The 24,832-nt window shown below is 44.7% G+C and overlaps 1 protein-coding gene across 1 annotated transcript in view; it reads left to right on the top strand.

Annotated features, from left to right (window-relative positions):
* The window catches only part of ADAMTS3 (ADAM metallopeptidase with thrombospondin type 1 motif 3), a 141,133-nt gene extending 121,672 nt beyond the window's left edge, over window positions 1–19,461 (top strand). Inside the window, 14 exon segments of the mRNA XM_019472082.1 lie at window positions 442–555; window positions 1,667–1,812; window positions 2,379–2,554; window positions 3,734–3,867; window positions 4,404–4,527; window positions 6,578–6,634; window positions 6,854–6,937; window positions 8,275–8,355; window positions 9,992–10,155; window positions 10,764–10,929; window positions 11,664–11,796; window positions 12,066–12,273; window positions 13,018–13,135; window positions 18,884–19,461. Coding sequence (XP_019327627.1) covers window positions 442–555; window positions 1,667–1,812; window positions 2,379–2,554; window positions 3,734–3,867; window positions 4,404–4,527; window positions 6,578–6,634; window positions 6,854–6,937; window positions 8,275–8,355; window positions 9,992–10,155; window positions 10,764–10,929; window positions 11,664–11,796; window positions 12,066–12,273; window positions 13,018–13,135; window positions 18,884–19,461 — 2,283 coding nt within the window.
* Window positions 19,462–24,832: the final 5,371 nt, after the last annotated feature.

Here is a 24,832-nt window from a genome sequence, read left to right on the forward strand (position 1 = left end):
GCCTTATTAAAGAGCCGCGATATATGCATTTTCTCGTAATTGAAGAGCAGTTAAACAGATCTATAAAGAGGAGAGAGATATTTCTGGGTGAAACCCAGTCATCTGGGTCATTTCGTTGAATGGTCAAGTGGATGGCAGCACGGTCCACGTGACACAGACTTGTGGTAGTGATCCTAAGGAAGAATGGAAAAAAGCCTCAATTTCCTCCCATTTCTGGGTGTCTCCCCCTTTCCTCTTCTCGCCAGATCAGGACTAGGGGATGCAGGGAATAAGCACTGCCCTTTTCTTCCTGAAGATACTTTTGCCCTTTTCTTTCTGAAGATACTGTACTTATTGGTGGCCGTGTGTGTGAGATGAATTGACTGGGTGGGTTGAATCCTTATCTGAAAAGTATTAATCATCTAATGTTGAGTTTCATCTCATAAATGTTCTGCATTTCAGTTCCGAACCTTTGACCCGTGCAAGCAGTTGTGGTGTAGCCATCCAGATAACCCGTATTTCTGTAAGACTAAGAAAGGACCTCCACTCGATGGGACAGAATGTGCCCCTGGGAAAGTGAGTATTGTGTTTTCACTATGTTTGTATTGAAAAAAAAAAAACAAAACCCAACAGTTGCATTCATTTGGGTTGAAGGGCACAGAGGAAAACCGGGAATTGCCTGGCATCCCCTGGGTGGAGGCAGAGGAAGGGAAAAGAGGGAGCCGTGCTTTCCCACTGTGATATTTTGTGAACTGTACAAGGTTTGCCGTAGCACAAAGTAAATTTTGGACACAGAAGCCCCAGCTGAGGTGTAACCCATTCTCAGCCTCTTCTGTGGCCTTTTTCTTATGGTTTTTTGGATTCTTGTCTCATCTGCAAAGCGTCCATAAAGTGTCTTTAGGAATCCACAGTAGCAGATAATGCCGTTACTGTAGGACCGCTTCTTAGTGCTTGTGGTCCAGACATGCTGTGGCTAAATGTTTGGGTAGGCTTAGGATTAGCTCTTTATTTTTCCTTTTTAATACCCCCATTAGTGGGTGTCCTGCTGCTAATTCATTTTTAATTATAAAATTATACTCAAATAAATGTTTGTTTAGCAAATTCCGTGTATTTTGAGATACAGGAGAGCCACTTATACTAGCTGAGTATGTCCTAGCCAGCAGCAAAACAAGACCCTGCCCAGTGACTGGCCCTCTGTTCCAGCCTATTTGCAAGAAGTGTGCTATTTGGCCGGTTTGAGGGAAAAAAAGAAAAAAAGCAACTAATCCTCAGCATAAACTTTATCCTGCTAATATTCAGAACATAAAAATTCCTTCAGAAAGGTGGTAGCGACTAAGACTCAAATGAAAGAAAGACTTATTTAAATTAAGGGAAGGGGAGGGTGGAACGTGTTGAGCTTCGTGTGTCTGCCCATGGGAGGGTTCAGGCTCAGGTTCGGCAGTGCTGCCGGCTCATTCACGGAGCAGACTGCCTTCAGGGAGGGGGATCGGGTCCTCTTGGGCCCAGAGTGCATAGACCCTCACCCCCTTTTGTCCCCAGGAAAGTCTCTGCTTGCAGTCTATTCTCTGAGATGTCCCTTCTCAGCCCGTGAGCTCACCTCTGTGCGCTTTTAATTTTACTGCGATTTTACATTTGGTTTGGTTTTTGTTTCTGTTCTCACCCGTTTTCCTTGCCCGATTTCTCTCAGTGGTGCTATAAAGGTCACTGCATGTGGAAGAATGCTAACCAGCTGAAGCAGGATGGCAACTGGGGACCCTGGACAAAATTTGGCTCCTGCTCACGAACCTGTGGAACTGGAGTTCGCTTTCGAACACGCCAGTGCAACAATCCAATGTAGGTCTCCCGGCCAGGTGGTAGTTCCAGCCAACTGGGAATCGTTGCAGGTGTCAGTTTAAATGGCATTTACGTTTTGGATGGAGTTCTGCCAAAAGTCACATTCTGTTGGAGCCCCTTGAAATACGGCTTTTTGCAGGGAGCCGGGACCATTTTTGGAGAATCCAAGAATTTCCAGAGGAAAGCCTGTGGAAAACCATCCCAAGGATTTAGCTGATGTGTAAGAGAGTGAAGAGTACATAGTGTGTGAGCTCAGCAAGCTGCAGGATAAACTTAGATAATCTCTAATCGGAAATCGACTATTGGCAGCATATATGTGCACATGTATTACTTCTGCGTTTCAGCATATGCCTTGGGGATGCATGGGCAAGCACCGAGGTTATACTGCAAGTGGGTATCTGTGCGGTGTAACTGCTCTCTTTCCATTTCTGTCACTCACTTCACACACCTTTTTTGCAAAATTGTCTCTTAAAATAGAGCGTGAAATTTCAGCTAAGACAGAAGAAAAATCCCCAGAGGTAGTGTCCAGAGGGTTTTAGAATCTCATGAATGTTTTCTCTTCACAGGCCCATTAATGGAGGTGAAGATTGCGCTGGTGTCAATTTTGAGTTTCAACTTTGCAATACAGAGGAGTGTCCGAAGCACTTTGAGGACTTCAGAGCGCAGCAATGTCAGCAACGCAACTCCCACTTTGAGTATCAGAGCAGCAAGCACCACTGGCTGCCGTATGAACACCCTGACCGTAAGTTCTGGTGTTTGCCTTTATTACAAGTCAGTCCTGGAATCTCCCAGAGCCCGTGGGGGTCTTGTTCATCAGCCATGCAGAGACCAGAAATAATCCGTGTGTGAGCGAGTGTGGGTGAGACTAAAAAGCAGGAAAAAAGGGTGGCCCCAGAAGGAAGGAAGAGGTGCCATGCGAGGCGGCTGCCGTTTCCCCAACCCTAGCCCAGCTTGCTTCCCCTGGCTTTCATCCTCCTCTTAGCGAGAACATGATGTAGCAGGAGGCTTGAGGCTCCCAGCTCCTGCTGGAATAGTTGGTGGGTGCTCGTAGCGTTTAATGCGCTGCACTGTCGAGCTCCGGCTCTCTGCTGTTGGGGCCAAGCGTGGAAAGCTGCTGGGTGGGTCGTGGAAAACTCTTCCTGCCCTCTCTCCCGTCCAGCTGTTCGTCTGCCTGAGTGCAAAGGGTCAACGTTTGATCGTGGCTGCTTGAAGGTATTAACAGTGTTTTTCTAAGGGCACTACTTGAGAAGTCCTTAGTATTTTCCCACTGTTTTATAGATCCGCCCGCCTCGGCCTGATTCTGTCAGTCTTCGCTACTAACATTAATCTAACCCAGTAATTACCTTGAGTGACAGCTTCAAGCACAAAGACAGACTCCTAGTTCACCCAAAGGTGTTGCGGAGTTGCTGGCATTTCTTCCTCAGGTATCTCCGGAGATACCCTTTACACGGATGGCTAAGGAGTTAGATTCAGACATCAACCAGGAAATAGGCGTCCAGCTGGTGTTTTCAAAAAAGGATGAAGAAAGTTAGAGATCCAAATCCTCTCTGCTTTTCACCTGGCTTCAGCACCACCTTCTCACAGACTCATTTTTCTGCTGTCATTTTTCTGCATCCCTGTGGTTTTGTAAACTCAGCCCTGTTCCCAACAGGATCGGAGTGAAAGCTGCTTTCAGAATAGCCGAGAAGCCAATCCTCGGAGCCTCTTTAGAAGGGAACTGATTTCTGTAAGAATATCTCAAAGTGATAGGCCCACAATTCACAGAAAAGCAAATTAGTTGCCTTTTTTTCCTAACAGCTGTCTGTTAACAGTCCTTTCTCTCTCTGTCGTATTCTCTTCACTCCTTTAGTGGGCTCTTTTTCTGAAACGCATCTGGATTGCTGTTAATTTACGCAGTTACTTCTCTTTCCTTGCTACACAGCTAATAAGAGGTGTCACCTGTACTGCCAATCCAAAGAAACCGGAGATGTTGCTTATATGAAACAGCTGGCGCACGACGGGACTCGCTGTTCCTATAAAGATCCCTACAGCATTTGTGTTCGTGGAGAATGCGTGGTGAGTGACAGCTTCCCAAGGTCACCGTTGCGTTTGAGCTGTGCTGTGTTACAGAACAACTCTGGTTAGAATCAGTCAGAACAACTCAGTCAACAGCGCAGAGATAGACTTTGCAGATGTTTCTAAACTAAATATTTGCAGCATCGTATTCCTCGTAATTCCTTGAGATCTGAATTAAATTAGAGCGATGGCACAGACCTGTTCCATGGAAATACTCCTCTTCTCTTCCACTGATCGCTTCGTTTGCCTTTTTTGCACTTAGTTTCATGTCTGAAAAGAATTGCGTCTATATTTCTGTCTTTCCCATCTTTCTTAGTCTTGAAGTACAGTGACTATAAAGCAAGAATCGCTTCCTATTTTTCACATGAAACCCATTATCCAGCACCGGATTTGCAAGTAATTTGTGTTTAAATAAAATAGATCCGTGCCGGGTGGTAATTTCCTCTGTGCGTTAATTTTGCGACGGCTTCCCACCATAACTAAAACTGACAGCCAGTGACAAAGCCTCCTCTGTCTTTTTGCTCTTCCCTCTGCAGAAAGTGGGTTGTGACAAGGAAATTGGCTCCAATAAGGTGGAAGATAAGTGTGGCGTCTGTGGCGGGGACAACTCGCATTGCCGAACTGTGAAGGGAACCTTCACCCGCACTCCCAAAAAGCTTGGTAGGAATAGCATTTTCATGCATCTGGATATAGTTTCTGTTCTCTCTGGTGTTTCTCTCATACTTACCGCTTTTGCAGACCGGTCGGAAATGCAGCCTGCTTTAAGGTAGCAAAGCACAAGTTGCAAGCTGATGTGCAAAAACAGTTTAGTCCCTGATAAAGGAATGACCTCTTTAAAACAGTGTACTGTTTCTGTCCTTCGAAGGACCTGTTGGAAGAAAGCTTGATCAGTCAAGTGTATCGAGAAATACTCGCCATGCAGAGCATGTTTAGCTCTTCTTTGTAAATGTCGAAGCCCAGCCAGACAGTGTTTGTGGTAAGTGGGGATACGCTGAGTTTTGCTAAACAAAAGCGAACTGTTCTTATCACAGTGAGATGCAGAAGAAATGGAGATACTTTGCCTGACGCTGTGCGTACCATAGGAAACTTTTTTCCTCCCGTGAGAGATTAAGCTTTTTCCAAGTTTTGCCTCTCAAACCTAAACTCGGCGAGTTTTAAAAGGAAGTCTGAATTTCTGTGCATCTGAAATGAGCATATGGATCATGTCAAGTTGTTTTTCTATGATGCTTTCTCACAAATTACAGCCCTTCAGTCAAATAAACAAATTAAAAATTAATTCAGCTGAATTCTGAACCAAATATAAAAATGTTTTGGCAGGATTCCTCATTTCTCATATCCTTTAAGTTGTGTGACTGAGATCCAGTGGAACATATGATAGCATTCTGCTCGCTCAGAGCTAAGAACGACCTGGTTAAAATTTTCCGACTGCACTCTGGGGTACTTTGCAACACATTTCATATCAATAATAATTCAAGATCTCCTTGGACTTCTTCAGAAATTTCTATTTCGTCAGTTATTTGTTAAGCCAGGGCACTATTATCTTGTACCTTTTGCTGTGACTATTTTGTGTTTTAAGGTTTTCCTGTATTGCCTTTTTTTTTTTTCCAGTCTGGGGAAGGTACTCAGGGAAGTGTATCTCCTGTATGACCGGGAGCACTTATTTCAGGAATATCTGTCTGATAGAACTAAGTGTTTTAATACAGAGGGGAGAAAGGCTAAGGGGCAGATAATGCGAATATCTGCATTAACGTCTAGAGGCTGGTAACTGATGCCATGAAGCAGGCTTTAGCTTTACTGCAGCCTTAGTAATGAAATTTGGACAGTGAGCAGCCAAACTAAACTTGGACAAAGACAAGTTAATGTGCGACTGGAAATAAAATACGTAAAATATTCTGCTGAAAATACTAATTATTAGAAACCCGTTGGAAAAGTTTACTGATTGTAATTATCAAATTACAGTAGAGAGCCTTTCTGAAAGGGATGGTTCCCTGGAGGCTGATGGATTGGACATGGAATAATGCAAGAATCGTTCAAACTTTGGGAGTAACGGACTTAAGACTGTAACTCGAGCCTCATACATAAGCCTGTGTATTTCGGGAGCTGGCAGCTACGGCGCTTTTCTTAAAAAAAAAAAAAGTACTCAGCAGAAATAAGTGCTCGGCCTTCTAAGAGCATTTCTGATTTTTTCACTAAGAAAATGATTGGAATTTTGGGGGCAGAGAGGTGATTCATGTCACAACTTTGGATCCAGTCCAGTAAGAGCTTTCTCTAAGGAGTCTGCTTTCTGCTATCCCTACCGACGTTTTGCAGCTCCTAGCTCGCAGCCCGTGCACTGCCTAGGCCTGTGGCTTGGCTTACTCCCTGGGAGGCAAACAGGACGAAGGAGAGGCCGGCAGGGGCCAAAACACGCTACTGACCCCACCGCGTTGTGGCTCAGCATTTCTGCCTGCGGGCCGCTGAGAACCACCGCGTTGGCTGGCGGGGAGGCGGCATGCCACCGAACGCTGACACGGTGTTCTCGGCGTCTGGAAAGCACGGCAGTGCGAAGGGGCAGAGGGTGCTAGGAGACAGCTCAGGGAAGACTGCTGTTAATCAGCCACTTACTCGCAAATGTTTGTGAAAGTGATAGAAGGGCTTAAGAAATGTTTATTGTTTTAGCGTAACTTTGGCAATCTAGTCATTAAAAAGACTAATTGACCTCTTCCAACAGGAAAACATTTAAGCAAGAGGTGCCAAAAAGAATTCAAGTTTCTGGAAAATGAAATCTGCAAGTATCCAACTTAAAATCACCTACCTGAACTTTCACTGGTCTGACTTTCATTGACTATTCACATTTGCTAGATGTGTCTAATTCTGCTCTAAATGCATTTGAACACATAACGTAATTTATACTTTACACTTGTAAAGACCATCTGGCTGACAAACGTAGTCAATGAAACAGCAAGACTTGGCTCCCATAGCACTAATTACAGACGTTCTATTTAAGGGAAGACAAGAGGAGCGTTTACATTGCCCAAAGGAGCTCGCAATATTTCCCTTTCTGAAACAAAGGAGTCTAAAAATACGCTGGGTAAGTTTCAAGCGCTTGCAGAAAGAGAGGCATCCATGGCAACTCCAGAGTTCTTGCTGCAGTTCTCATCTCCATCCAGACATTGATAGATAACGCCAAATCAGGCAAACGCTTCATGTTTCATATGCTCAAAAGACGATCGATGGAAAGATTGGCAAATGCTGTTTGCGCAGTCACTCCTCAGCCAAGACCGTGATTTCACATATTCCTAGCTCTTCTTTTCCTTCACTTGGATTTTCCGCGGAGCTGTAGTAGGTCAGGTGCATGACAAAGTACCGACGCATTCGTTAGTCCCAGATTCCCCAGGATGAAACAGAATTACTTAAATGCTACGTCTCGTGTTTGCAATGCACAAGTAGTAACACTCTTGTCACATCTACGCTGCTTCTATAGCAGGGCTGGATTACCTGGAAGATTGCATAGCGGAGTACAAAACAGAGAGAAACTTACTCAGCTCTTTAAAAAGGGATCTACAGAGATCTATCATAATTACATCTGCAGTTGTTAAAGAGAAAATAATAGAAATGTGAAAATACCATGCACGCAGAAGGCTTATGATGCTCTTGATTAAAACCTGATATAGAAGTACCTGTTGACCGGTCTCTAGGAGGGATTTGAGTCTTCCTAATGACAATACTTACTTAATGTTACGCTATTTACCTGTGATTTGGACTGATAAATAATTGAAATTTAAAATAAGAATCATTTTCTTTGGGAACAGCTTTTTACTCTTAGCTGTAGAGAGTTGAATTCAGCCCTTTCACTTCAGCAGCAGCAATTTAATTGATGCATTTTACATTCACAGTTGTAAATAGTTTGGGTTCACTTCCATACAGACAGGCCTTGTCTGATGCGTAGCGACAATACGCCCACCTTCCTCCAGTCTTTGATGTCTCAGAAGTAAGCAGACACACTTAAGACATGAACATCTAACATGACAGTAAGTAAACTCAAGTCTAACAGCCTGGCTGATGAGTGATTTGGAAAAAATAATCGGGAAGACTTGGGTTTTTTCCCCCTCGTATCCTGAGGAACATAGGAAACATATTTTTGCCTGAATTGTTAATTGATATGGCCTGTAGCAGTGTAGCTAGTCAAGTGACAAATAGATTTGTAACCGGTTTCTCTTCTCTCTCCGAAAGAGGAGAAGCACAAGGAGGTCCTGTCAAATACGTTACAAAACTATTTGCTCAGTTTCTTTCTGACACTGCTGCTCCGTTGAAGATGGATGCGCTCTTCTGCAAGTAGAAGCTGGGTCACGTAGTGCGCTCCTAACCATGGCTATTACTTTTTCTTTCCACCTCTGCTTTCTCCATTGACTACTACACATGCCAAAGGGTACCTTAAGATGTTTGATATCCCTCCTGGTGCTCGACATGTGTTTATCCAAGAAGACGAGGCTTCTCCTCACTTTCTTGGTAAGTGTTTCTCTCCTCAGGTTTGGCTTTGAGGCATGATGAGAAGCACGGGGCAGTCATGCAGAAGAACCTGAGAAATGAGATAACCAAATTACAGTGTTTAGGGTAAATACGTGCGTTCAAAATTGCATGTTAAGGACCGAGTCCTACAGCATAAGCTCAGCAAACAAGTGTCTACTTCTCATTTGAATTCTTCAAAATATTTAACTGATCCTCATTTGCATGTTTACTAACAAAAGATTGTCATCACTCGCATTTAAACGGGCACTGCCAGGGTGAAAACTATGTATTCTATTATGTGAATCAAATTCAGTATCTGTAATGATTCTTATTTGCTGCAGGTTGTAAGCAACAGCTTTTTTAATGAAAGAAGACCGGGGAACTTGTGATATATTTGCAGTCCATTTCATTTCAGATTTTTCTCACACAGGACAGTTCATACTGTTGTCAGTCAATTTGTATCTTACTGCTTACCGTTTCTAACGCTTTAGGGATTTTTAGCTCGCAGGAGAGGGGTGAGATCTTCCATGGATTTTGACGGCCTTTTAATCAGCTCCTCATGTGCTAGGGCAATGTCCGAGTTGTAAACCCTTCAAGCAGAGTTAGGTTAGTTACTAAAAAGAAGTAGGAATAGAAAAGAAAAGAAAAATAGAAGAAATTGTTTCAGCTGTGATAATGTCAAAGGGGGAAACTTGGCTTTTGAGGTCCAAGAGCTTCATTTTGGACCAAGCATAGCCTGATAGTGACTTTCAGAGAAGCACGGCGTCACTTTGGCAGCAAGTGGCTTCATGAAGCTACTCACTAGGTACTGCAGAGCTCCTGCATTTGGATAACTATAATCACAGGAACTTGTAAGATTTCTGCATAGTTTTTTGTCATGTTTTATGGTGCATTGGAAAAAGTTGTGCAAAAGAGAAAATGAGAGTCCGTCTTTCAGATTTCTAATGCATTGGCTTCTAATTGGAGCATAATAGCAATAATCCCCACACTGCGTGACTTTCAAGGTGCGGTGCAGGAACCCAAAGCCAAGTAGTTTTCCAAGGGTTCAAATGCCTCAGCTCTTGGCTTACTGATTTTAGCGTCTGGTGCAGACGTATGTACGCAAAAGAAACTAAAATGTGATGAAAAAGTTGTCGTTTTCATCATCTGAGGAATATAAGAAATGCACTTAAAGTCTGCTGAGGTGCCTGTTATACTAACAGGCGTTCCCAGGAATACTCATTTTGGTCTTACGCAAATAAGGAAGACGGGTGATTCTGAAGATTTGACCTGAGTTCCTTGCTACTACCCGTGCTTCTTGGGAACTGAGCTAGTGTGGGAAGTGTGCACGTTACATAGGAAGAGGTGCTTCAGTCTATCTCTAGTCCTATATCCATATCTAATTCACCTAGATAAGGAGGTACAAAATTGAAGCAAATACGCGAATGCATCTGTCATCAAACTGGATTTTGGAGGCTGCATGAGATGGCCTGGGAGGGCCCTTCTCTGAGCCAGTGCACCTATAGCACTTGCTGGCGTGTTGGGGATTTTTTGCAAAAGGCCTTCTGTAATATCTCCTGTCAAGTTGCACGTAAGCCACCATGATTGCTGACGGTATGATGGGAGGCGCGACTGGCACTGTTTTCAATCCTTTCAGCAATTAAGAACCAGGCTACGGGACACTATATTCTGAATGGGAAAGGGGAGGAGGCCAGATCCCGATCTTTCATCGACCTGGGCGTGGAGTGGGAGTACAACATAGAAGACGACATAGAAACTCTCCACACTGACGGGCCCTTGCACGATGCAGTGGTTGTGCTGGTAGGTTCCATGTCAAGCAGTGGGAATTTGGTGGGTTTGTCTTTTATAAAAAGTGTGTGGCCGGCACGGAGCTTATGCTGAGAATAAAACGCTGCTGCGTAACGGCTCTCTGAAAGACACGTGCCGATGAGACGGCTGATAGCCTGAAGCCCTTTTCTCCTTAGCTGTTACCCTCTCTTGTCAACTGCTGCCTGCTCGTGCGGCGGTAATACGTCAGTCAGAAGCCCAATACTGCGTTGTCGGACATCAGCGGGACACTTTCGGTGGACCAAAAAAGGGCATTGCATGTCAAACCGTGTCTGAGCCCAGCCCTACTCTTTAGCCAAGTAAGTGATGTGGCCACACCATCCTCTCACCCTAGATGATGGTGTCCTACTTGGCCAGCTTAGAATGCTAGCCTAGAAATGTATCTCATTTTAAATGGCTCTGTGTTGATCTTACTATTGTTAGTTCTGAGTGTGAAGACAAAAACCAATCGTTTTTTCCCCAGCGAGTTAACTAGCAGTTCCCATGTTTCCCCTAAGAGCCAGGCCTTGGTTTCTTTACTTTGCAAAGGAATAAATAATAGCCCTGGTTTTGTACCGCTGTTTACATTTGGTTATTAATAGATCATTCCTCGGGAGAATGACACAAGATCTAGCCTGACTTACAAATACATCATTCACGAGGATTCAGTACCGACTATCAACAGCAACAACGTCCTGCAGGAAGAAATAGATACTTTTGAGTGGGCGTTAAAGAGTTGGTCCCAGTGCTCCAAACCCTGTGGCGGAGGTAAACAGATGATGTGTCACCTTCTAGTAATGAATGACAAATTACCAGAAGTGGAAAAGTAAAAAGTGGGGGAAGTGAATGCTTTACAAATCTTGGCCTTCCTTTTTTTAAAAGCAGTTTGTTATTTTGGGTGCCCAAGCTTAAAATACCTTAAGTGCCTGATTATTCAGAAGTGTCGCGCTTCCAGCCTAGAAAGAAAAAGTCCTTTTTAGGTGTTTAAATTCAGTACCCAAAGCCACTTTGGAAGTACAGACTCAGACATTTATGCTACTGAGCGTTCGCTTTACTTACGGTATGTACGTTACTCTTACGCAAAGAATGGGGAATGCACATGTCAAAATAACTTGAACTCTTACGTACAGCAGTCGAGCAGGTGATGTGTTCTGGTAGCAAAAACACTGAACCGAGACTTGGGGTCGTTCCCAGGTTAGCCGCTGACCTGCCGCTTGATGTTAAGGAGGTAATTTCTCCCCTCTCTATGCTGTGATTTGTATGTAATGCAGAGGTTAGACTAAGGGGTCATAACTGTCCCTTCTGGCCTTAAAAACCTGTCACAGTGTCATGTTATAAATAGCAGCAATCTTGTGCCTGACAACTGAACAAATTGTGAGCGTGTTTAAATATTTCGTAAATATCTGTCATGTAAAACCATTTAATAGGGCATAAAACTTACATTTAAACCAAAAATTCTAACAAGGACCTTTTTTTCCTGATTTTTCTGAAATATCTTCCAGGGTTCCAGTACACCAAATACGGGTGCCGCAGGAAAAGTGATAACAAAATGGTGCATCGCAGCTTCTGTGAAGCCAGCAAAAAGCCAAAGCCCATTCGTAGGATGTGCAATCTTCAGGAATGCACACAGCCTCTGTAAGTATGTCTCGCTATAATATAAAGATATAAATGCTTGCTCCTCGTGGTAGGCGTGGAAGTTAACCCAAGCCAGATTTGGTAGGATGCTGACAGCTTTCTAGACCGGAGTTCCTGTGGTATGGATGGTTTTTTTCTACCTGTATAAGAATGGTCACTGATCTTATTGAGTGGTTTCATCACAAAAATACTGTATACTAAGGGCTGCCTGACCTGGCAGCAGTATGGATGATAGGTGAAAGTAGCGATGGTATCTTTTTACTTCCCAGCTGGGCAGCAGACGAGTGGGAATACTGCACAAAAACCTGTGGGAATTCAGGCTACCAGATCCGTACTGTGCGTTGCATTCAGCCCCTTCACGACGGTGCAAACCGCTCTGTCCATTTCAAGTACTGCAGCGGAGACCGCCCCGAGAGCCGCAGGCCGTGCAACCGAGTGCCGTGCCCTGCACAGTGGAAAGCTGGACCCTGGTCTGAGGTAGGCAAGCAGCGGTCGGGAGCGAGTAACGTACCTTTGCTAACATCTCATGCCTCCGAAGTCAGATCTGCGCCTGGGCTGAAAGCTCCGGACTGCACCCGACGGTTTTCCAAAAGCTGAAAATCTGCAGCAGAGAACGCCTTCCGGCTCCACGGGCTTCTATAGCTCTCCAGGCTTCTCCAGACACCAGCAAGGAGAGTATTCACAATATCAGATACACAGTCCTGCAAAACAGATGGTGAAATTTTGCCTGTTTTTCTCCAAGTTTCCCACTTCTCACTTCCCTGCTTCTGAGGATAGCATAACGTTTTTTACCAGCTTGGACTGTTTTGGAACCACAGAGTTTCTGCAAGTGTTGGTACTGTTACAGTGACTTAGGAACAAACAGCTGAACCCTACAGCTTAATTCGGTGAACACTGAGTTTTTCTCTGCCCTTTGTATTCTCTTTATGTTACGTTGTCAAGACCCGGTATCGGCTACAGGAAGAATTAAGTAGCAAAATTCATAATATGCTCTAATACTAAACTTAACGTTACAGAAAGCAAGAACCAAGGAAAACACCATCCCTTCTCCTCTGCGTATTTCTCCGTTACGTCAGCCTTCGCTGAAGTCTACTTTCAAAACAAATTGCTGGAATGTACAGCCTGACCTGAAAGCCAACCTTGGGCTATTTTAGACACATTAGTTTTTGCACACTGCTGTGAAAGCTGACTGTCCTGAATTGTCTTGTGTTTGTTCCGTAGTGTTCCGTGACCTGCGGGGAGGGAACCGAGACCCGGCAGATCATGTGCCGTGCTGGTGACCGGTGCGATGGAGAAAAGCCAGAATCAGTGAGGGTTTGTAAACTCGCTCCCTGTAACGGTAAGAGAACGTCTTAAAATGACTGCGGTAGATGAGGGTAACAATTCCTGTCCCAGTGCAGCCTGGGCTGGGTAGAGGTGTTAGACACAGATTTCATCCTGGAGTGACCTCCAGTGGAAAATACTTCGGTCTACGTAAAAGCTAAGCTTCCTGTGGACTTTCTGCGTTAACGGGTACAGATTTCTAAGACGAGGCAGAGCCTGTGCTTATGAACAGGTAGCGTGCACACCAAACTTGTGCCGTCCTGTATTTTAAAGATACTACAGTGTCAGGTGACAACCACACAACGCCGTTCATCTCTTGCATGCTAGAAAATACACCCTCCCTTGGAGATTCCCCCGCTTTTTTCCAGCTAAAGGCGCCCTGTTGTTTAGTCCCACACATAATTGGTATCATAGCTCCAGGTGATCGTGCTTCTCGCACACCAGGGTCTCTCTTGTAAACCTGCTGAAATAGGGGGTTTGAAGCCTGAGTTGCATTTGCAAAAATTTCTGCTCGAGGTGAGGGTCAGTCCAAAGTAAACCCTGCTCGAGGTGAAGGTCAATCCAAAGTAAACCCTGCTCGACCTCTAAATCCCAGGATAAGTTTTACAAGCCTGCCAATTGAGGAAATGAAAAAAAATACATATAAATGGAACCACAGAGCGTTAATAAGGTTCCTGGGAATCTCATTGCATTGTTCTCGTAGAATTTTTGAACAGATTTTTAAGCTTTTTATGACAACAAAGCCTTTCTTCCTTTGGGTCCATGACTCTCTAAGATTCGGGGTTTATTTGTTTTTTAAATCCCCCATGGTAGTCCTAGCCCTCTGATCACTAGCTGGTAGGAAAAATAGAGTGAGAGTTCTTAGAAGGTGCGGTGTGTTTTCCCACAGAGCGAATCTAACTGCTTCCCACAAGTCTGGTAAAGGTGTCTGCTTTTGCTCTTACTTGTCTTCTGCCAGTGAAAGAACTCGGAGCAGAAGACGGTTCTGGGAGCAATGAAGAGTTATAAAACGTTGTATCCACTAGGTGGGAGCAAATCACTCTCTCTATAGCGACTCTATAAACAATTGCAAGATTTAAAATCCTGTTTTTCACTGGTGATAAAAATATTTCCAAAACTGAAAGAAATAAGCGCTACATCTTCGCAAAACTATTCAAATAGTTTCATCTTGTGCTTTAAGCATCGCCTTAAAGAATCTGTACTTCAAGCATCGGTTGGGATTTTATCGAATAGCCAGTGTTAAATGCCTACCTTTCACAATTAAGCAGCACACAATCTTTTTTCTCCATGTGAGAGTACTACGTCTCTCTCACCGTAAGGAATACTCAGAGCCAAGCACCACTGACCTATAAGACCTAGGATCCACTTAGACGGGATATAAGCAGTCGATGCCCTTGTACAGGCCCTTTACAAATTGCAGTTGAATCACACTGGTTAATGCTCACTGTATTTTTAGGTTTTTGGATGTTTAATATGCACCCCATCTCGCATGCCCCAGTGAACGACGGATTTCTGTGGTCACATGTAGGGGGGTGCCTAACAGGGTTCTGAAACCCTGGGTACGTTTCCTAAAGAGAGAGGACACGGCAGCGCATCGCAACAGCGATTAAAAAAGGTGAACTCGTGGCCACTGATATATCTGGCCTTGATGCAGCAAACCTACAGCACGACCTGAGCTGTCTGAACACGCTGTGAACTTCGAGGGCACGGACAGCCACATCCAGCCAAGTCCCTCATACCTTTGACAAAACCACAGGGTCCCCGTGGGTTCTGCTCCTCGGCCACACTACACCCGCCTCCTCTCTTGAGCTCAAACCTCTCTACTCTGCTCAGGGGTTTGGGCCATAACTTTAACCAAGCAGTAAGTAGCTGACAGTATTCTTTCAGACCAAATCGTCTCTCTTTTTGGCCACGCTCTTCTGATGTTGTTTCTACCACGTTCTATGTTTTGGGGGAATACAGCTAAAATATCGATAGTATTCTGTAATATTTGTGTAGATAAACTCTTTATGCATGGTCACGCCTGGCATCCGTTTACTTCTAAATCTGTATAGCCTTGATTACTATTTCGATTGTCAGGGCTTCAGACTTAGCAAAACATTAGTCTGTAGCAGGTGGTTTTGACAAATGATTGGCTACCTGCATGCAAGATTGCTGGGAGTTTAATCTCAATGGAGGTGTCATGAACATTTGCCGCAGTTGGTGCGATTTCTTTTGTGCTATGTGGCATATTAGCATTTCTCTTCCATTTCCTGAAAAAAACGTATGTCTGCACGCGGGAGAAGAGCCACCGGCTCTTCCACCGTATGCCTCGGTGGAGCCGAGTCTCGTAGTGTGGGAAAATGAGGACACCTCCCGTAGGTGTTTCACTTAAACTTTATAAGTCTCTGTGGTTAGAAGGAAACAGGAGGCAGGATTTCATCCTGCAGGTCCATAGCAATAATCTGAGCAGCAGGCATGTTTCTGCGGCTGCACCGGATTAGAAGAATGGATTTTGTGGTACTTGGACAAATAGATGAGCTCCACGTAAGAACCGGTATAGAACAGACCCTTGAAAAGTCTTTATATGAGCTGTCCCTGCTTTGCAACACAAGATGCAGACTGAAGAAGGAAGGATGGGGTGTTTTACATTTCAGTCCCTAAACACCGACTTTCAGCGAGATTCCTCGGTGGGATGCTGTCAGCAAGCGATGTGCTTAGAGTGACTGTGGTGCCTTCTGTAAGAGCTGTGTCAGTTCTAAAATCTAACGTGAAAATTTTTTAGTTTATTTAGATTATATTCTAGTAGCTTCATCTTCTAAAGTCTCCGTAGGGAGCCGATAGGCTTTCTTGTGTCTTCTACTCTTCGTTACCATGAGGCAAGTAACAAATTGTGAGAAGGAGAATTTTTACCGTGAACATCGGCGGAAGGATACAAGCACTTACATACTGAATAGGAAATGGTTGACTAGGTTGTGCCCAATTAACCTAAAAAAAATTTAAAAAAGGGATTATGTGAGTATACAGCTCCAAGATTGTACTTACGGAAGCTACTGAAAGTAGATGAGTACAAAACCAAATCTTTGCCCTGTGACCTGAGTCACGAAATCTAAACCAGCACAAACCGGTATCACAAAAATTAATCATGAGAGAAAAGGACCAAATAAGATGCATTGTCACTATGGAAAGGCAAAAATAATTGTTTGGTACTTTCCTTTTTGGTTTGTCGCTTTAGGCGATACTATTTGCTTTGACTTATATACTGACATAAATCGGAGTGTGTTAACAAGATGACTGCCATAATTTTCCGGATCAGGTGCTTTCATTTACACGGAAGCATAAAGATTGTTCTACGTATGATGCAAAGATTTGTGTGACAATATTAGCTTCTCTAGTTTAGATGAATTATAAATATAGCCCTTGAATTTCCCATGCTAAATTCCTGCTGAAAATAGTCTTACAGTGCCTTCATGGAGTACGTGTATTCCCGTGCAAAGCTGCAGATTTAATGCTAGGTTTGTCAAGAACCAACAAGCAGCTATCCAGGGAAGCGCATCGGGATTAGGAGCAAGGAAAACTTTTATATTACATGCCGCAGTCATATAATTTGCTATTTATAAACAACGTCCCACAACCCCACTGATGTACGTGTGTGTAATTTTGCTGAGTTCAGTGGAATTAAGCCCATTCACACTGATCGAGAGGTTGGGCTACAGTTAATATTTTAAAATAGGAAAACTTGCTTGCCTAACGTACATGTTGACATGTGGTGAGGCAGCATCTGTGAAAAAATATCACAGTAGAGAAAGCAAATTTAACTTCAGAGCTTAATAAGTGGTGTTACATGCCATCTGTTGCTCCTTAAAATGTTGACTCCGTAATTGCTAACTGTGAATGGAGGACTAGACGCGGAACAGATCTTCTCAATAGCTGGGGTTAACTTTTGGCTTTTCACGTTATAATTTTGCATACTTCTCTTTTAAGTAAAATCCATCAATACCATTTCAAGCCAGCCGTGATACCTTAGGAAAATTCTGCTAATGGAAACTTTTTGCTGGTCTCTCCCCGAAGTGTTTGAATAGTTACGGGATGCGCCGAGCTGCTCATTTGTCCCCGTTGCTGGTTTTACGTCCTGTGACGTGTAACACGTTTGGAGGTTCCTGGTCTGATTCTGGAGTGCTGCCAGGGCCTCAGCACCCCGTTCAGGAGGCTGAGGGGAGACGCAGATGCCCCGCGTTTCTCAAGAGTCCCAGTCACTGGGCTGAGCCCTCCGTGGGAGAGAGACGGGTTCGGCTGGGACACGACGCTGAAAAGCACGGTCTGTTTTGAGGGCCCCTGTAGACGTCTGGGGGAAGGTAGTTACCCCTCTCTGCCCACAGATGCGTTGACTTTAAAATAGCAAGATGCTCTTCTGAATAGTGTTGACCCTGCTGCAAGGCTGGACGAGGTGACCTGCCGAGGTGCCTTCCTGCGTTACTCTCTCGGGTGTTCGTGCTGCCAAGGCACATGATAGTCCAAACTACACAGATAAGTAACGGTATAAATGAGCGGTAGGATGAGACACAGGGAGGAGAATAATAAGGAAGTATTAAATCTCCTCATTTTAAAATCTGCAAATGGTGCGGCTCATTTCAGATGCCCGGAGCCAACCTCCCGCCTTCTTCCGTGCCTTGACGCAGCTCTGCTCAGATACTAACTGAGAGTTGGACTTTTTCTGTGAAATGAGAGTGAAGCTTTAATTCCAGCTCGCGTTCCCATACAGACTACCAAACTACCCAGGGAGCTCGTAGCTTGATACAGTCAGTACAACAGACTGCAAGAGTAAGAACAGAAATTCTCCACAGTGCCACCTGCTCATGAGCGTTACCAGCTCCCAGCGTTTGTCCCAGTCCTGGTCACAGTAAAACTTAGGACTTTGCCCTTGAGCTCATGTGACAGTCTGAAGGAGCCCGAGTACTGATGCGCTCTTAGCTCAATATCAAAGCCTTATTTTTCTTCTGACTTCTTGCGTTACTGCTTTCCTCTCCACCAGTTTTGACCAACGTGACCACTGCGTCTCTATTTGTGGAACGAACATCCAGGGAATGCTCAAAGAAACATTGACGTTTTGGGGATCTCTAATAGATCTTGGACCTCGTTAAGATCTTTTCCCTGACTGAAAGAAATGCCACACACTTAACTTCAAGGCATCTTACGTCTGACCTATCTGTTAAAAGCTTTCCATCAGCTCTCCAGTTACGGTTAGGTCACGGAAAAACTCAGACTTTATCCAACCAAAACTCTACCAACTATAACATTTTATTTTAAGACATCATATAAAAGGCATCTTTGAGACATACTGCTTGGGATTTAATTTCTTTAAGGGAAGATTTCATTGTTTTTAATGCTGTTGATAGATAATGTCCTCAGGCTAGAAGTGAAGGTGATTTGGGGTGGGTAGAACTACATCTGGCCCGGTATGTGGGAGCTCTAGCGGGTTAGCACTGGAAATTGTTGTCTGTGGCCCTCCGCAAATAAAACATGCCTTTCCACAACTCCCTGCTTGTGGCGTGCGCGGAAGCTGGCATTTTCAAAGTGACCGCCGATTTCTCTGGTTCCCAGCTAGGGTTATTTTTTAGGGTGGCGGTGAGTTCTGTCAGGGGCTGGAGCATCTCAGGTTGCCTATTCAGAGTAGCCCATCGTTTCTGAAGCATAGGCAGAACTTTATCAGTGCCCGTCTAAATGCTGCCCGGTCGTTTCAGTGCTCTTCACTAGGTTTACAGTCCACATGACGTTTGTTTTGCAGATGAGCCCTGTATGGGAGACAAGTCTATCTTCTGTCAAATGGAAGTGCTTGCACGTTACTGTTCCATCCCCGGCTACAACAAGCTGTGCTGTGAGTCCTGCAGCAAGCGCAGCAGCACCCTCCCACCGCCGTTCCTTACCGAAGCTGCTGAAACTGAAGAGGAAGCGGTGTTTGATCAGAGCGATCTGCCTAGGGCTCTGGTGATGCCGACACCGGTAGCGCCCCACTACGCACAGTCCCTGCCTGGGAGAAGCCCTCCGGGCAGGCTTCCTTTTGCGGAAGAGGACGCAGATACGCACGTCTCCCCGTCCAGCGCCAAGCCCAAAGGGGCTGAATTTCCGCAATGGAGAGCTCCTCAGGCAAGGAAGACTTCCAGGCTGTTTGCTTTGCTACACCCGTCACCTGCCAACAGCAGCAGCCTCAGTCCTCGTAATGCCCTTGCGTTGGCAGCAGCTGTTCCCGTGGTGACAGCTAATAACACCACAGCGGGTGCTCCTTCTCCATCGAGAACCTCAAGGAAGAGCGAGAAGCACGTTGAGAAGAGATGGCCTTCGAGGTCCTCCGCTGTGGGAAGATGAACGTGAATGCCTTGTGGAGGATAGCCATGGGAAGAGGCTTCGTTTGGCGCTTTGGGTTTAATTTCCTTACGTCTGGACACCGTGGTGCATGCTGCTTTCCACAAGCGGGACGCTGCAGGTCATCAACTCATTTTCCTTGTAAATACAAAGAACGAGAAGTGCTGGTTCACTTTCTAGTTGCTCCCGTCCTCCTCCCATACCGCGTTACCTGGCTAGCTTGAACGCGTTGGAGGAAAGCACCAAAGAGTATTCCTAACAGTGAGCAGAAGTTGCTGAGGGCATCAGTCGAGCTCTAGTACAGAAAAGTGGCCCCGACCTCAGCACTCACCTCGTTGTTTTTGGTTTTAAACACTCACATGTAGAAAATGCCCCACTGCAAGAGGTACCAAACGTTTACACTACACAAAATACTTTTGCAATGGAACAACTGAATCCATAAGACTTGTTTTGCTAATTTATCTATATAAACGGATATTGTATGAGCAAATTTGCAGCTGTTGTGTAAATACTGTATATTGCAGAAAATCAGTATTATTTTTGAGAGTTTTGTGCTGTCAGACAACTGTTTACCTATGTTGCATTCTGGAGAATTGCTAGGTGCCTGCCATTGAGTACTGCCTTATTTACGTTCCGAGAGTTGATTTTTAGAGCAGCATTATCATAAAAGGAGGAGTTCCATTTTCATATGAGCTACATCTACTGACACTAGGAAAGGGGGTTTTTTTGAGTATCAACAACGTGATGCTTTCTTTTGAAATAGGGGGAAAAAAAAGGGTAAACCTAAAGGTAGGGGTCTACTTATACCCACCCGCCCATTAAAAGTAGGTTTAGAAACTTCAGTGTAATTCCCGTCACAGGTTGGAAAAACGATTTTACGTGCCTGTGAAACGAACGCTGCCCGACGCTGAGCAGGCATTGCCTCAGAGTGGGAGCAGCAGTGCCGTCCCTTAAGTCTCCTTTTGCCGAAGAGGTCAGACCGGTGTAGGAAACCGTGTATATACTGTAAGTACTGTAATGTTCACGAGTCGAAAATGAGTTCTGTTTTCCAGATGATCTGTTTGTTATTTCTGAAGCTGAAAAAGCATCACAGAGGTGGAACAGGCGCAAACAAGAAATAGCTGTGGCAAGACTTAAAATAGGTTGTTTTTTTTTTTCTTTTCCTACTGGAAGCATTGATTTAAAGGCGAGAGAGATATTTATTTTTCAGCGTGGTTCACCTCAAAATCTCCACAACCACAATGCATCTGACTGCAATAATGTACTAGTAATTTATGTCAATAACCATCTTGTTCACAGTCCACCGATCGCGCTCTCTCCTGTGTGTTGCTGTAAAGTACTTGTATATAGGATTGAGAACTAAAGATATTTATTGAAAGTCGATTTCTTGATAGTATTTTATGTACTAAATATTTACACTAAGGGCAGTTGACTATTCTTTTTGCCAAGATAAAATAGAGAGATGTAATTAGATACCTGTACATGCTATGTCATACGGATAGAACAGAAATTTAAGCTAACTAAACTACTGTAGAGAAATTGTTGATCTTACTCTTTAAAAAAAAAAGAATCTTATGACAGTTTTTTATTACAGGCATCTTTAATCCCTAAATAGGTTATTAAAGCTTCACGTGCAATTTTTGCTTCCCCGTAAAAAGCCCTCACGATCGACCCATTTAAAAGAACAGTGAATATGTACCTCTAAGACGCTGTAAAGTAGATTAAGACCCCAAAGATGAAATTCTAGAAACATCTGTAGTGATTATGCGGAATCACTAGGAAGAAATAAGGATGAAAATTGTTGTCAGAAGACTTTTTAAGTAAATGAGAATGCAGGTAGGTTCATTCTGTTCGGGGAAGTATAGGGTCACACTATACAGGGTGCATCTTGCGTCGTGATGTGTGTCACCTAACCCACAGAAGTGTTGACACCTCTAAAGGATTGCTGCTACCTTTCTGCAAGGCTTTTGAAGGTCCGAGAAATTAGCATTAAACAGATTGTACGGACAGTGCCTGAGCCTCAGACAGACAAATAAGGGTGTATTTGTTTCTTTAAAATTCCCCAAAAGTCAAATTCTCTTTTCTCTCTGTCTGTATCTTTTACATATATACGATGCGGGTGTAGATAATCCTTGTACCTTTTTGATTTCTTTTCTACCAAGCTAATTTCTCTTTCTATAAAGTGTACACTACTGATACTGTTTGTTGTATTGGGGAGCACGTAGCAATAAAATCTTTAACATAACAAGTCTTTCTCTGGTTTGATTCACGTGGGAGGGTCTGGTTTTTTCTTTTTTAAGTTTTGCGTTTTGCAAAATGAAGGGCCGTTTACATCCCAGGCGTGACCTTTACCATCTTGGAAGACAGTTCGTGTGAATTAAATATTTAACCTGATTTTTAAAAAGCAGAGGTCCCGCTTTCACCATTGCGGGTGGCAGAGAAATTGGGGGAAAGGAAGGAGTGCGTTTCCAGTGATCCAAAGCCTTCCCGGTCCACGTGGGAGCGTCCAGGCAGCGGCTCCAGCCCTTCTGTCGAGAACATGCCATGTTTTGGGCTTTGCTTTTTCGGAAGGGGTATCTAAGGGATTCCGTGCCAGTCGAACAGGAGGCAGCTCCTCCTCTCCTTTACCTAGAAATATTTTCTGAGCCGATGAGAGGATTTCGGGTCTGCACCAGACGCTAAAAACAAAAAAACCACCCACCTCACCCATGTTATTTTAGTACAGGTGCATGTTTTAAAGAGAGTTCTGGCCTCCTGGCCCATCTGTCTTCAATAAGTTTTGAGACCATCCGCTGTAAAATGCATCCTTCGATACAATTGCTGTGTTTCTCGCTTGACAAGTACAGGCTCGCATCTGTAGCTGGTATTTACCTAAAGCCACAACTTGCCTGCGACTGGCGTGACGCGGGGGCAAATGGGGGTGTGTGATGGGCACGTGTACTTGTGGGCAGGCGCACCGACCCACCGAGTCACGCTGACGCGTAAGGAGGGAGAGCCAGCTTGCGCCACAGTGCCCCACGCTCCAGCTTCGCTGCCTGAGGGAGGCCGTGCTGGTGGTGGTCCAAAAAGCTGACGACGATTTTTACGCGGTCCTGGTTTTCAAGAAGAGCAGATCCGGACGGGAACTTCTAGAGAAAAGCCCATCTGGTAAGAAAAACAGGGAGGTCTTGGTCTCAGAGGTGGAGTCTAGAGAAACTTTGGGGTTTTAACCGAGTCTAGAGAAACTTTTGGGGGTTTTTAACCCAGCAGAAGAGAGGCTGAGAGGGAGATGGAATTCCTGCCTATACGCACATAGCAAGTGTGAAGGAGGCAGGAAACAGACGCCGGTGTTGATGACCCAGCACGTACGTACACAGCAAGGAGCGACCTCGGTCGCGGGGGTACCTCCACGGCAGTCCCGCAGGATGCACTGCGCTCTGACCGAGGAGAGAAGATTGCCAGGGGTAAGCCCCCGCCGGTACCGCCCGGAGACGGGAGGGCCTTCTGCTGCGCCTGGCAGTGCCGCAGACGTACGGAGCATTCACACGCCCCGCAAGAGCAGCACGGCTTTGGCGTGGCAACAGCCTTTGCCTCCGCTACAGATGCGTACGGTGGGGCATCAGCTTCTGGCATGGCGCTTTGCACCCGAGTTTGCCAGTAGTGTTTTGGTATTTGGTCTGTAATTACTGGTTTTAATGCTAAACGATGTCATGAAAAACGCTAGATGATGTTTAAAAAAAAAGAAAAGGCAAAACAGAAAATTAATACTAGGAGGCCAAATTTCCAACACGCTGCACTGACAGCAGAAGTCTGCATCACTCAGTTTGGCTTCACCTCCGTTTTACTACATTCTGCCAAGAATTACATTCTCCGAGTATGTTCTTGACAGTTTTAAGCTGGGCAAGTAAATCTGAAGTGTCTAGCTGAGTTCAAATTCTTGTAGAGAGCACTAATACTAACATTTCATAAGCAAGAGTCTTCAAAAAATTCTAAGATCCATTTAAGCACCACTTGAGAGTGCTGAAAAGCTCTATTAATCCAAGTTCAATGTGCAAGCTGTCCGGGCGACGGGCGTGCAATGGGCAGTAACCAGGGTTGTAAACCGCACCGCTTCTCCACCCGTGGGGTGGCTCACAGAACGACGATACCTGGGAGGTTCCTATTTTAACGGGAAACTGCACCTTCAACGTGTCGCCGGATGAGAGCTTGTTAAAATACCGCTTAAAAAATTCTGCGAGGCCAGCAGGTAGGTTTTCATGTGACAAAATTCAGTTGTTAACTCTTCAAAAGTATTGGAGAGAGGTATCTTTGAAAGGACCGTTTGAGCCTGTCATCACTTGAATTGTAATCGAGGCAGGGATTCCAGCAGCTACAACCAGTACCTTAGGAAGGTGCCAACCATCTATATTCAAAACAGAAGAAGTCTTTTCCTTTTCAAGTTTTTAAAATGCACAAAGGAAGTTCAGGCTTAGGCAAATTGGTATTAACACAGTGCAAAACAGGTCTGGTTCCTTCCCGGGGTTTCACGCTTTCATGTATTATTCACATGGGTTTTTTCCTAATTCTCTCAAAGGAAGATTGTGCCCGAGGCAAGATCTCTCACGTGGCAGGTGTCACGTGGATGGGACCTTATTAATTGCGGTGAAAAGGGGAAAAAGAGTCTCTCTTTCGAATTTCGTATGAAAGTATCTCGGTTCGGAAGCCATGAAGGTAAGGGAGAGCCAACGGCAGAGCTGGAACCAGCACGCCCTGCTGGGTTATTTAGCAACAGCGTGTTAAGTGTCAGCTTCTGGGTGAAGTGTCCTCTTAGGGCTGCCCGGAGCATGGACAGAGAGCTGCTGTGGAGGTACGTGGAAGAGCCCGTGCAGGAAGACGACGCTGTAGAAGGATCAGTTGGCAAAATCCCATTTTATTATTCAGACAAGTAAACCACCATCTGCCAACCCACAGAAGTATCTGCTCTTACGTATTTCTTCTGTTTTCAGGCCCTGAGCATTAGGTCTTTGTTGGAATGATTTAGTTTTAGGACCAGGTGACTGTACTGACGCGGAAGAGGAATCCCCGTCCCTATTTATGGAGCGTGTTCTTTTCTTTTGCAAAGACGAAGACGATTTCTAGGCTGCCCTGAGAGACAGTGCTTTCCTTTTAGCTACAGGAATTTGTCACACTAGATAAAATTTTATGAAAAAGAAGTGAAGGGGGGGATTTGCATAATTTTTTTTTTTTGCCCTATTTTTTTTCAGCCCACACAGATGCCGTGCGTTTCACTGAGAGACACGTGGATTACCTCCTCCCTGGGGGATGCTTCTCAGGATCTTGCAGGGACTGCTTCCTTTGGAGTCAAGCCAAAACCCACACGCCAGGGATGCCTGCAGCACTTGGCGCTGACCACAGT

The sequence above is a fragment of the Aptenodytes forsteri genome, unplaced genomic scaffold (assembly GCF_000699145.1).
Source record: "Aptenodytes forsteri isolate BGI_AS27 unplaced genomic scaffold, ASM69914v1 Scaffold467, whole genome shotgun sequence".
Taxonomy (NCBI): domain Eukaryota; kingdom Metazoa; phylum Chordata; class Aves; order Sphenisciformes; family Spheniscidae; genus Aptenodytes; species Aptenodytes forsteri.